This window comes from Cetorhinus maximus, chromosome 8, assembly GCF_964194155.1.
Source record: "Cetorhinus maximus chromosome 8, sCetMax3.hap1.1, whole genome shotgun sequence".
Lineage (NCBI taxonomy): Eukaryota > Metazoa > Chordata > Chondrichthyes > Lamniformes > Cetorhinidae > Cetorhinus > Cetorhinus maximus.
Genome location: NC_135886.1, coordinates 56202914 through 56215735, shown reverse-complemented (window position 1 = coordinate 56215735; position 12822 = coordinate 56202914). Strand labels below are relative to the sequence as shown.

At 43.4% G+C, this 12822-nt stretch overlaps 1 protein-coding gene across 1 annotated transcript in view; it reads right to left on the bottom strand.

Annotated features, from left to right (window-relative positions):
• The window catches only part of sycp3 (synaptonemal complex protein 3), a 145109-nt gene that overhangs the window by 36912 nt on the left and 95375 nt on the right, over positions 1-12822 (bottom strand). Inside the window, exon 6 of the mRNA XM_078546899.1 lies at positions 11837-11936. Within this exon, the coding sequence (XP_078403025.1) occupies positions 11837-11936 (100 nt within the window). The remainder of the gene's footprint in view (positions 1-11836; positions 11937-12822) is intronic.

The following is a 12822-nucleotide window of genomic DNA, read 5'->3' as shown; positions in this document are numbered from 1 at the left end:
GGCACTGGCACCAGTACTGGGGAAAGTGGGGACTGTACCATTGGAACGGTCTACACCTGAACCATGCTGGGATTGGTGTTCTAGTGAGCCACATAACTAGGGAAGTAGAGAGGGTTTTAAACAAACTAGCGTGGGCAAGGGATCAAATTTGGGAAGATGTGGTGAATCAAAGAGTAGTGACAAGGCAAGAGAGAACAGTACTAACGTAGGAAATGATAAAAAGGCCTTGATAGGAAGGGACAGAGAGGACAAATCTAAGAGTAAATCAGCAGATTTGGCTCGAGGTTACAAAAATAATAAAAGGACAAAACTAAAGGCTCTGTATCAGAATGCACGGAGCATTCAAAACAAAACAGATGAATTGATACCACAAATAGAAATAAACATGTATGATCTGATAGCAGTTACAGAGACATGGCTGCAGAACGACACAAATTGAGACCTAAATATTGAAAGGTACATGACATTTAGGAGGGACAGGAAGCTAGGAAAAGGAGGAGGGGTGGCTCTGTTAATTAACTATGATATTAGCACATTAGAGAGGGATGGCCTAAGTTCAGGAAACCACAATACAGAAAGTTTGGGTAGAGATGAGAAATGATAAAGTACTTGTGGTAGTGGTGTACAAGCCTCTTAAGGTAATCACATGGTAGGACAGGGTATAAGGGAAGAAATAATAGGAGCTTGTCAGAGAGGTATGGCGATAGTCATGTGAAATTTTAATCTACATATTGACTGGAAAAATCAGATGGGCAAAGGAGCTTAGATGAGGAATTCATAGAATGTTTTTGGGACAGTTTCTTAGAACATCCCATTTTGACAACAACCAGAGAGCAGGCTATACTAGACCTGGTATTGTGCAACGAGATAGGATTAATTGATAACCACACAGTGAGGGTGCCCCTAGGTAACAGCGGTCATATGACTGAATTTTACATTCAGTTTGAGGAAGAGGAGTGGGTCCAAGACTAGTTTTTTAAATTTAAATAAGGGCAATTATGAGTGCATGAAAGCAGAGCTAGATAAAGTGAACTGGCAAATTAGGTTAAGGTTCAAATTAGATCAATAGAGATGCAATGGCAGACATTTAAGGGGATAATTCAGGATACACAGAATAGTTACATTCCAATGAGGAAGAAAAATTCTAAGGGGATGACCCATCATTCATAGTTAACTAAAAAAGTTAAAGATAGTATCAAACTTAAAGAAAAAGCATACAGTGTGCAAAAAGGGTGGAAGGCATAACATTGGACAGAATAAAAAAAGGCAAAGAATGACTAAAAGATTAATAAGGGAAAATTTAGAGTACAAGAAAAAGCTAGCTAGAAACATAAAGACAATAGATGCTTAAAAAAAAATTAACAAAGTGAGCGTTGGTCCTATAGAAAGTGAGTCTGGGGAATTAATAATGGAAAATATGAAGATAGCAGATAAATTGCACAGGTATTTTGCATGTCTTCACTACAGAGGATACAAGTAACATCCCAGATATAGCTGTAAATCAGGAAATGGAAGGCAGTGAGAAACTCAAGAAAATTATAACCACCAGGGAAGTAGCATTGAGCAAATTGTTGGTGCTGCGGACTGACAATTCCATGGGTCCTGATGGACTTCATTCTAGGATCTTAAAAGAGGTGGCTAGTGAGATAGTTGTGTGGGAGCGGGAACAGGCGGGTTCCTGATCGACACCCCCGGTTGGGGCCGTGCCGCCACTTTACGTGGGCAAGCCAATTAAGGCCCGCCCAGCGTGACGCCCGCCCGGAAGCACTGTGCACTCCCTGTGCGGGCAGGGGGTTCCCTGAGCTGGGAGTGCTCTTTCGTGCATGCGCACAAAAGAGCGCACAGATCTCCCTGAGGCAAAGTGCTGCCTCAGGGAAATCGACTCAAGTGTGAAAATGTTTTTAAAGGCAGAAAAAATATTCCTGACATGTCCCCTCATGTGACACTGTCACGAGCTGGGACATGTCCATTACTTTTATTTAAAAATTTTCTGAACATTTTAAATCCCTCATGAAACCTCATCCCGCCCGTGGATGAGGTTTCATGCTTTTTCGGAAGGCCACCTGAGTTCTTCGCCTGCCCGCCAACTGTAAGGTTGGATGGGCAGGCCCATTAATTAGGTAAATTACTTTTTTAAAGGGCTTAAGTGGCCGAACTGAGAATCTAAATGACGCGTATTGACGTCGGGATTCACACCCGACGTCACCTCAACTCATTTTACGTGTTGGCGAGCAGGCCCCGCCCCCCGCTTGCCGACCAGAAATTGCTGCCCCTCGATTCGGAGAAGATTCCATTCGGTTGAAAATAGCTAATGTAATTCCTTTATTCGAGAGAGAAAGACAAAAAGCAGGAAAGTAAAGGCCAGTTAGCTTAACATCTGTCATAGGAAAATGTTAGGAGCAATTATTAAAGACATCGGGTGGAATTGTCCCAGATTTGCACTAAGTGCGGTAGCGGGTGGGAAAAAAGTCATTTTACCCACTGGTTGCAATGGTGGGTTTTCGCGCCGTATCATCCCATTAATTATGCAGCCAGAGGAAACATGCCATCCCGCTGGTGGGCATCCTCCAATCTATCCGCCACACCGTTACCTCACCGATTCCGCATGCAGGGCGCCATATTTAAACTGCAGCCGCATGCACACTTCTCAATGCTTGCAGTCCAGGGGGGCACCGGTGAAGACATGGCCCCAAAGACCAAGAAGAGTGCAGCATCCCAGTTCAGTGACGCATCCCTGGGACACCTTCTGGACACCATGGAGTCCCGGCGCCATGTCCTCTACCCCAGCTCTGGCTGCAGGAGGCCCATCTGTCTCACCACTCCAGCTTGGGAGGCGGTGGCAGAGGTGGTCAGTGCCAATGCTGCACACGTAAGATGTCTGCCATCTAGTGCAGAAAACAGATGAATGATCTTATCCGGGCCACCAGGGTAAGGCAACCATCTCTTCATTCTAAACTCACACACTCACAAGGTCACATCTCACTCACTGCCAGCTCAAGGGACATCACCACTCACTCTCTCACACACACCCTCACATCTCCATCTGGCCTCTCCATCTGGCCTCATCTCCTCTGCAGACTGCCTTCTCAACCCTCACCATCTTGAGGCTACTTGCACAGATCAACATGTGCCCCCACACACATACACCCTGGGATACCCCACTTCCCCAGTACAGCCATCGTTCTGCAGCCTCTTCCCTTATCCGAGACCACTTCTCTCCCTTCCCCAAGCAAGCCCTAGCCCTGCAGCCGTTGAAAAACCACAACCGCCTTACAGCTGATCTGGTAGGTAGTGACCTGCCCCTGAGACCCCCTTAAAGACTTGTGGTACTACCTGTGAAGCCTGGCGATGATGAGTATTGCCCGAAGCAAGGTAGACAAACAAACCTCGAAGTGCAGCTCGCCAGGTGCATGTTGCTTATGTACAGTTGTGAAACATGTCAGCATGTATGCCCAGATGATCCAGTGAGGGCAGATGATTCCAGCAAGCAGGACATATAATGAGATGCTAAAGTATTGAAGTTAGTTTCCCAACGTGCAGCAGCAGGAAACGCAGCCTGCCATTGATGGGTGGAGTGGATGATCACAAACTGGTTTATGGCGGCATAAAAACGGTTTTTGGCCTTTTTGCCATATTATCCACTCACGCTCACCATGCCATCCACTGCCAATGGGACTGGACGATTCCACCCATTATACCAGGGCACTTGGAAAAAATCAGGGTAATCAGCCAGAGTCAACATGGTTTTGTGAAAGGGAAATCATGTTTAACCAATTTATTGGAATTTTTTTAAGAAGTAACATATACTGTGGATACAGGGGAACTGGTGGATGTACTGTATTTAGATTTCCAGAAGGCATCTGATAAGGTGCCACATCAAAGGTTATTGCAGAAAATAAAAGCTCTTGGTGTAAGGGGTAACTTATTGGCGTGGATAGAAGATTGGCTGGCTAACAGGAAACAGAGAGTAGGCATAAAAGGGTCCTTTTCTGGTTGGCAAGATGTAATGAGTGGTGTGCCACAACGATCAGTGCTGGGGCCTCAACATTTTACAGTTTATATAAATGACTTGGATGAAAGGGCCGAAGGTATGGTTGCTAAATTTGCTGATGACACAAAGATACGTAGGAAAAGAAGTTGTGAAGAGGGCATAAGGAGACTACAAAGGGTAATAGATAGGTTAAGTGAATGGGCACATATCTGGCAAATGGAGTATAATGTGGGAAAACGTGAAATTGTCTATTTTGGCAGGAGAAATAAAAAAGGAAGCTTATTATCTAAATGACGAGAGACTGCAGAGTTCTTGAGATGCAGAGAGAGATCAAGGTGTGGGGGTGGTAGGGGGTGATAGGTTATCGGCAGTAGGTGGGATGCAGATTTCAGCTTACTATCAGGTCAGCCATGATCTTATTAAATGGCGGAACAGGCTCGAGGGGCTGAATGGCCTACTCCTGCTCCTTGTTCGTATGTTCATGGTGCATGAATCACAAGAGGTTAGTATGCAGGTACAGCAAGTAATTAGGAAAGCTAATAGAATGTTATTGTTTATTGTGAGGAGAACTGAATATAAAAGTATCAATGTCCCCATTAGCACATCCTTTAGATAATATCACCACCGTCAACACCCCTTTGTCCTTTTGTCTGTGACATCTTTGGCAGTCTCTTCTTGGCCTCCACCTATCTCCTGTCCCACCCCCTTCTACTAGCTCATATTTCATCTCATTTCTATATGTCTTAGTTCTGATGAAGGGTCATACGGACTCAAAACGTCAACTGTATCCCTCTCCGCAGATGCTGTCAGACCTGCTGAGTTTTTCCAGGTATTTTTGTTTTTGTTCTACAAAAGTAGGGAGGTTATGCTTCAGTTGTACAGGCCATTGGTGAAACCATATCTGGAGTACTGTGTACATTATTGGTCTCCTTATTTAAGGAAGGATGTAAATGTTTTGGAAGCAGTTCAAAGAAGGTTTACTAGACTAATACCCTGGGCCGGTTGTCTTCTAAGGAAAGGCTGGATGGGCTAGGCTTGTATTCATTGGAATTTAGAAGAATAAGAGGCAACTCGATTACAACACATAAATCCTGAAGGGACTTGACAGGATGGATGTGGAGAGGATATTTCCTCTTGTGGGAGAATCTAGGACTAGGGGTCACTGTTTAAAATTAAGGGGTCGCCCATTTAAGACAGGGATGAGGAAACATTTCTTTCTGTGAGAGTTTGGAACTCTCTTCCTCAAAAGGTGGTTGAGGCAGAGTCTTTGAATATTTTTAAGGCAGCGGTCGATAGACTCTTGATAAGCAAGGGGTGAAAGGTTATCGGGGGTAGGCGAGAATGTGGAGTTGAGGTTACATACGAATTAGGAACAGGAGTAGGCCACTTGGCCCCTCAAGCCTGCACCACCATTCAATAAGATCATGGCTGATCTGATTGTAACCTCAATCCAGTATTATTGCTGGAATATTGTCACTTGTTGTTTATGCTGTTTGACACGCAAGTAGCCCTGTGCTGTAGTTTCACCAGGTTGACACTTCATTGTCAGGTATGCCTGCTGCTGCTCCTGGCATGCTTTCCTGCACTCTTCATTGAACCAGGGTTGATCCCCTGGCTCGGTGGTAATGGTAGAGTGAAGGATATGCCAGGCCATGAGGTTACAAATTGTGTTTGAATACAATTCTGCTGTTGCTGATGGCCCACCGTGCCTCATGGTTGCTCAGGCTTGAGTTACTAGATCTGTTTGAAATTCTTTCCCATTTAGATGGTGGTAATGCCACACAACACGATGGAGTGTATCTTTAATGGGCTTTGTCTCCACAAGGACTGTGCGGTGGTCACTCCTACCGATACTGTCATGGACAGATGACTCTGCGGCAGGTAGGTTGGTGAGGATGAGGTCAAGTATGTTTTTCCCTCTTGTTGGGTCCCCCACCATCTGTCACAGACCCAATCTGGCAGCTATGTCCTTTAGGACTAGGCCAGTTTGGTCAGTAGTGGTGCTATCAAGCCACTCTTGGTGGTGGACATTGAAGTCCCCCACCCAGAGTACATTCTGTACCCTTGCCACCCTCAGTGCTTCCTCCAAGTGGTGTTCAACATGGAGGAGCACTGATTTATCAGCTGAGTGGGGGGGTGATGGCATGCGGTAATCAGCAAGAAGTTTCCTTGCCCATGTTTGACCCGATGCCATGAGACTTCATGGGGTCTGGAGTCAATGTTGAGGACTCTCAGGGGAACTCCCTCCTGACTGTATATCACTGTGCTGCCACCTCTGCTGGGTCTGTCCTGCCGGTGGGACAGGACATACCCTGGGATGGTGATCATGGTGTCTGGGACATTGTCTATAAGGTGTGATTCCATGAGTATGACTATGTCAGGCTGTTGCTTGACTAGTCTGTGAGAAAGCTCTCCCAATTTTGGCAAAAGCCCCCAGAATTTAGTAAGGAGGACTTTGCAGGGTCAACAGAGCTGAGTTTACCATTGTCACTTCCGGTGCCTAGATCAATGCCAGGTGGTCCGTCAGGTTTCATTCCTTTTGAGACTTTTTAGCTGTTTGTTACAACTGAATGGTTGGCAAGGCTACTTCAGAGGGCGATTATGACTTAACTACATTGCTGTGGGTCTGGAGGGCAGATTTCTTTTCCTAAAGGACATTAGTGAACCAAATGGATTTTTAAGACAATCGACAATGGTTTCATGGCCTTCATTAGACTTTTAATTCCAGATTTTAATCTGCTGTGGGGGGGATTCAAACCCAGAGGTCCCCAGAGCATTACCCTGGGTCTCTGGATTACTGGTCCAGTGACAATACCACGACACCACTGCCTCCCCAAAGAGAATATTGGGGCTTCCTCTGCTGGATATGGCAGAATACTTGACTGATGTATCTGCCAGTGGCATTCTCTATTCACACTTGATTTTCATTTTGATCAGAGGACTGGAGCAAATTTAGACACTACTTCACACACCCACTGCAAAGCCAGAGTGATTGTGTGCAATCACAGCCGAGAACATCACCATCACCAGATGCACCCCAAGCCACCAATATTCAGGTCATTTCAAGCAGGTGGTGGAGATTTTATGGCTCTACATTTTATGGGTGGAATTAGACTTTAAGATTATAGTAGGAGTTGTGCATAATGTCCTAAATAGCAGCTGTGAAGTGATAGATTGCATAAATGCAGAGATTAGACAAGCAAATAGCAAAAGCAGCATGGTTTTAATTCGGAATTTTAACTTTCATATAGATTGAGATAAGCAGACTATGACATGTCAGAAAGACAGTGAATTTCTAGTATGTCCAGGGTAGTTTTCTGCAGTAATATGTCCTAGAACGAACAAGGCCAAATTATATTCAGTAATGAGTAATGAGACAGATTTAGTTAACAGCCTAACGGTGCACTGAACATTTTAAAAAATTCTTTCATGGGATGTGGGTGTCACTGGTTAAGCCAGCACCTGTTGCCATCCCCAATTTTTTGTTGTTGATTCTTTCATGGGATGTTGGTATCAATTGCATTTGTCTTTCTAGGTGGTAGATGTCGCAAGTTTGGGGGATGCTGTCAAAGGACCCTTGGTGAGTTGCTGCAGAGCACCTTATATGTAGTACACCTGCTGCCACTCTATGCCATTGGCGGAGGGAGTGAATGTTTAAGATGCTGAATGTTGTCCAAGTCTTGCTGCATATGGACACGGACTGCTTCAGTATCTCAGGAGTTGTAAATGGTCAGAACATTGTGCAATCATCAGCGAACATACCCACTGCTGACCTTATAATGGAGGGCAGGTCATTGATGAAGCAGCTGAAGATGAGTGGATCTTGGACACTACCCTAAGGGATTCCTGTAGTGACGTCCTCCCACTGAGAGACTGACCTCCAACAACCACAACCTTCTTTCTTTGTGCTAGGTACGACTCCAATCAGAGGAGAGTTTTGCCCATGATTCTGTTAGAACCATATCGTCCAGGACAATATTTTCTTTTAAAAATTTGGAAAGACAGTGCATTATTTGGAGACTTGGGATTTTTTTTAAAAAAGGTCATAAATTCACCTTTGGACTGGAGCAAGCATGCCTTTTCCAAGAAATCACCTGACCAGCAAGGTACTTAAGAGGGGAAGAGTTGTGTACTTGTTTGCACTGCAGTTACTTTAATTGATAGAAAGAAAAACTGCTTAAAGACAAAGTTCAAAGTTAATCTCAGAACTAATCTCCTAGATATTCGACTACAAGAAACCTTGCAACCTGCTGTGAACCCTTCGCTTTACAAGACCCTCATGTCAACTTTAAATCATCGAATCCATTCATAAAACCACAGGCCTGCTACATGGGAGACCAGAAATTGTAAACCCGAGACTGAATTAACTGTAAAAGTGCACTAGTTTATCCAATCTTTGTTTGGGTGTGTGTGTGTGTGTGTGTGTGTGTGTGTGTGCATGCACAAGTGTGGGCTGTTGTGTTAATTTGGGGCAAGCGTGTGAGAATAAATAGCCTTCTTGATTTTAAACACACAAAAGCTTGCTGCTAAATTATTTAAACTGGAATACACACTCCAAGGGTGAGAAAAGGCACACCTCTTTCCATGTAAAACATACTGATTATGGGCAGAATTCTGTCTGTGACAACAGCATGCCAGACATTCCAAAGAAACTAACATTGAATCAGGAATGGGGGCTCAACAAAATTAGCATAATCAAAATAACAATAATGAAGAAAATAATGGCACTGAAAAGTGAGAAAACCCCAGGACCAGATGGTTTAAAGGAGTATGTAAGAACATTGCAGATGTCTTAACTATAGTCTTCCAATTGTCTTGGCAACCGTTCCTTTAGATTAGAAAATGGCACTTATCACTCTGCTAATTAAGGTGAGAGAGGATAATCAGGAAATTATAGGCCAGTTTGCCTAACGTCAGTCATTGGGAAATTACTAGTGTCTATAATTAAAGATATGGTGACTGAACACTTTGAAATTCTCAGATGATCAAAGACAGCCAGCATGAATTTGTAAAGATAGGTTATACTAGAAGAATCAAACTGAATTTTTTGAAGAGGTGACTGAAGTGGTGGGCAGTGGACTGTATATGATTGTAATTTATGTGGATTTTCAGAAGGCTGTTAATAAAGTCCCTCATGAGAGACTGTTAGCTAAAGTTGAAGCTCATTGAACTGAAGGAAAATTATTGTCCTACTTGAAATTGACTGAGCAACAGGAGGCAGCGTGTAGGGATAATGGACAAGTATTCTAAATGGTATGTTGTGACTAGTTGGGTCCCAACGATCTGAGTGGGGGCCTCAACTAGTCACCATATTTATTACCGATTTAGACTGATTGCACAATGTCCAGCAGCATTCACAACTCCTCAGATACTGAAGCAGTCCATGTCCAAATGCAGCAAGACCTGGACAATATCCAGGTTTGGGTTGATAAGTGGCAAGTAACATTCGTGCCACACAAGTGCCAGGCAATGACCATCTCCAACAAGAGAGAATCTAACCAACTCCCTTTGACATTCAATGGCATTACCATTGTTGAATCCCCCACTATCAACATCCTGGGGTTACCACTGATCAGAAACTGAACTGGACCAGCCAAATAAATACTGTGGCTATAAGAGCAGGTCAGAGGCTGGGAATTCTGTGGCAAGTATCTCACCCCTTGACTCCCCAAAGCCTGTCTACCATCTAGAAGGCACAAGTCAGGAGTGTGATGGAATATTCTCCACTTACCTGGATGAGTGCAGCTCCAACAACACACAAGAAGCTCAACACCAGCCAGGATAAAGCAGCCTTATATAAAAGCAAAAAACTGCGGATGCTGGAAATGCAAAACAAAAATACCTGGAAAAGCTCAGCAGGTCTGGCAGCATCTGCGGAGAGGAACACAGTTAACGTTTCGAGTCCGTATGACTCTTCAACAGAACTGTGATTCGAAACGTTAACTGTGTTCTTCTCCACAGATGCTGCCAGACCTGCTGAGTTTTTCCAAGATAAAGCAGCCTGTTTGTTTGGTGCCCCATCCAGAAACATTCACTCCCTCCACCACTAACATACAGTGGTAGCAGTGTGTACCATTTACAAGATGCACTGTAGCAACTCACCAAGGCTCCTTAGACAGCACCTTCCAAACTCACAACAGCTACCATTGGGGGTTGGTTAGCTCAGTTGGCTGGATGGCTGGTTTGTGATGCAGAGTGACGCCAACAGCGTGGGTTCAATTCCTGTACCTGCTGAGGTCATCCATGAAGGTCCTACCTTCTCAACCTTACCCCTCACCTGAAGTATGGTGACCCTAAGGTTAAACTCAGCACCAGTTGTCTCTCTCTAATGACTCTGGGACTATGGTGACTTTCACTTTCACCATCTAGAAGGCTAAGGACAGCAGTTAGATGGAGAACACCACCACCTGTAAGTTCCCCTCCAAGCCACTCACCATCCTGACTTGGACATATGTAGCCATTCCTTCACTGTTGCTGGGTCAAAATACTGGAACGCCCTTCCTAGCAGCACTGTGGATGTACTTACCCCACATGGGCTGCAGCAGCCCAAAAAGGCACCATCTTTTCAAGGGCTATTGGGGATGGACAATAAATGCTGAATTTAAAAAAAATATGATGAAATAGTAAACCAAATATCCAAATTTGCCAATGACACAAAGATGTACAAGCATTGTAAGCAGAGCAGATGGAAGCATAACATTACAAAGAGATGTTGGTAGCTTAATTGGATGAGCAAAACTGACAAATGGATTTCACTGTAGGCAAATATGACTTCATCCACTTTGATCTAAAAAGAATAGGAAAAGGTACTTTCTAATTGGTGCAAAGCTAGAAACAATGGGGGTCCAAAGAGACTTGGGTCCGGGTACACTGTTCAGGAAAAGGTCACGACCAGGTGTAGAAAATAATCAAAAAGGCTAATCGAATGGTAGCCTTTCTTTCTACAAATCTAGAATACAAGGGCGTAGAAGTCATACTTCAGCTATGCAAAGCCCTGGTTAGGCCACACCTGGAGTACTGGGAATAATTCTGCACACCACTCCTTAGGAAGGACATATTGACACTGGAGGGACTGCAGTGTTGATTTACTAGAATGACATCTGGACTTCAAAGGTTAAATTACAGTGAGAGATTACACGGACTAGGACTGTGTTCACTGGAATTTTTACAGTTAAGGTGATTTGATCAGTTTTCAAGATACTAAGGGGCACAAATAGCATAGATAGAAACTAATTCCCCTGCTTGCAGAGTCTAGGACTGGAAAGCACAATGCAAAAATTAGAGCCTGATGTTTCAGGAGTGAAATTAGGAAATACTTCTACATGCTGAGGGTGACAGAAGTTTGGAAGTCTTTCACAAACAGCAACTGAAGCCACATCAATTCTTAATTTCAAAACTAAGTTGATATATTTCTGTTAACCAAAAGTATTAAGGAGTATAGGGCAAAGATGGGTATGTGGAGTTAGGTCACAGGTCATCCATGATCTCACTGAATGACAGAACAGGCTCCAAGAGCCAACTGTCCTCCACTTGCTCCAATGTTCTCTCCACTGCCAATCTAAGCTTATCCCCGAGCTATATGGAGGACGCTGATGAACAAACTGTAGAACAGTTTTCTTAGTGGAGCTTAAGCTATAGAAGCTGTGCTAGTTTCACCTTAAAGAAGTTAACTATTGTTCATAGTTTCAATTACTGAATGCTAATTTTCATTGTTCTTATCCACTCGTGAGAAACTCATGCTTCATTCAGTCCTAAGTAACATCCTGAAGAAATCTTGTGCATATAAATTTGATAGGTTAAACAGACAATAAAATAACATTATTAAGATAATGTCGAGACACTTACTTCTATTTTCTCTTCTTGGTCCTTGGCCTTTTGAATATCTTTCTCCCATTGCTGGAAGATTCCAGTAAACTGCTTACAGTAATCATCGGTCAGCTTTTGCCTAACAAATAAAATAATGTAAAGCAAAAAATAATAGCATGAACAATGCACCCAATGGCTACTCAGTGACCAAACCTGGAAAACAGCATCCATCACTATTAACACCAGTTACCATCACCTCATACGTCAGGAACGGCAACGCACACAGATTCTTATCACCATCTTCAGAAGGGCAGAAAAAAAACAAAAGACTTGAAGTACAAAACTGATGAATCTCGATCTGGGCCAAAGTTTTCAAACAATATTCTATTCTGAGCAGTAGATATGTGGAGTAGATTCCCCTTAGTATTCCTGGTTCTCATCAAAAGGTGGGACAGATCCTTTGATATGGGCACTGGTGGATATTAGGATTCAGGCTACCTCCCAATATTCTGTAGTCCTGCTCAATATAAAATGCACAAACAGCAAGCACTTCCTACAACCAAGTATTTCAGACAGTCGACCTCCAGGCAGACTACGAACCTTCTATTGTTGGAGTATGTACCAGAAAAAGTACAAGTGAACAGTGCACTCCTGATCAACATTGATGGTTCAGGCTAAATCAATTTCTTTATGACACAGAAATAACACATAAGCAAAATTGAACAATCGGCAGAATGATAGATAATGGATCACTTTAGCAGTACTTTCAAAAGATTCCAAAACAATACAAGTTCCAACTCATGCAGTACCCTGCAGCAACTTCTGTAAACTGGGCACATCCTTGATCTAAATCTTTCACACACTTCATAGAGTCCTTATAGATAGGTGGTATGTTGAGTAGGGAACTTGAGTATCCAGAATGCCGAGCTGATTAATATTTTCTTTTGAAGTCAAGTTGATACAGATGAAGATGCCTGCACACATAAACAAAAATAAAAATCTAGATCTAGAGATCGTTAAGATCT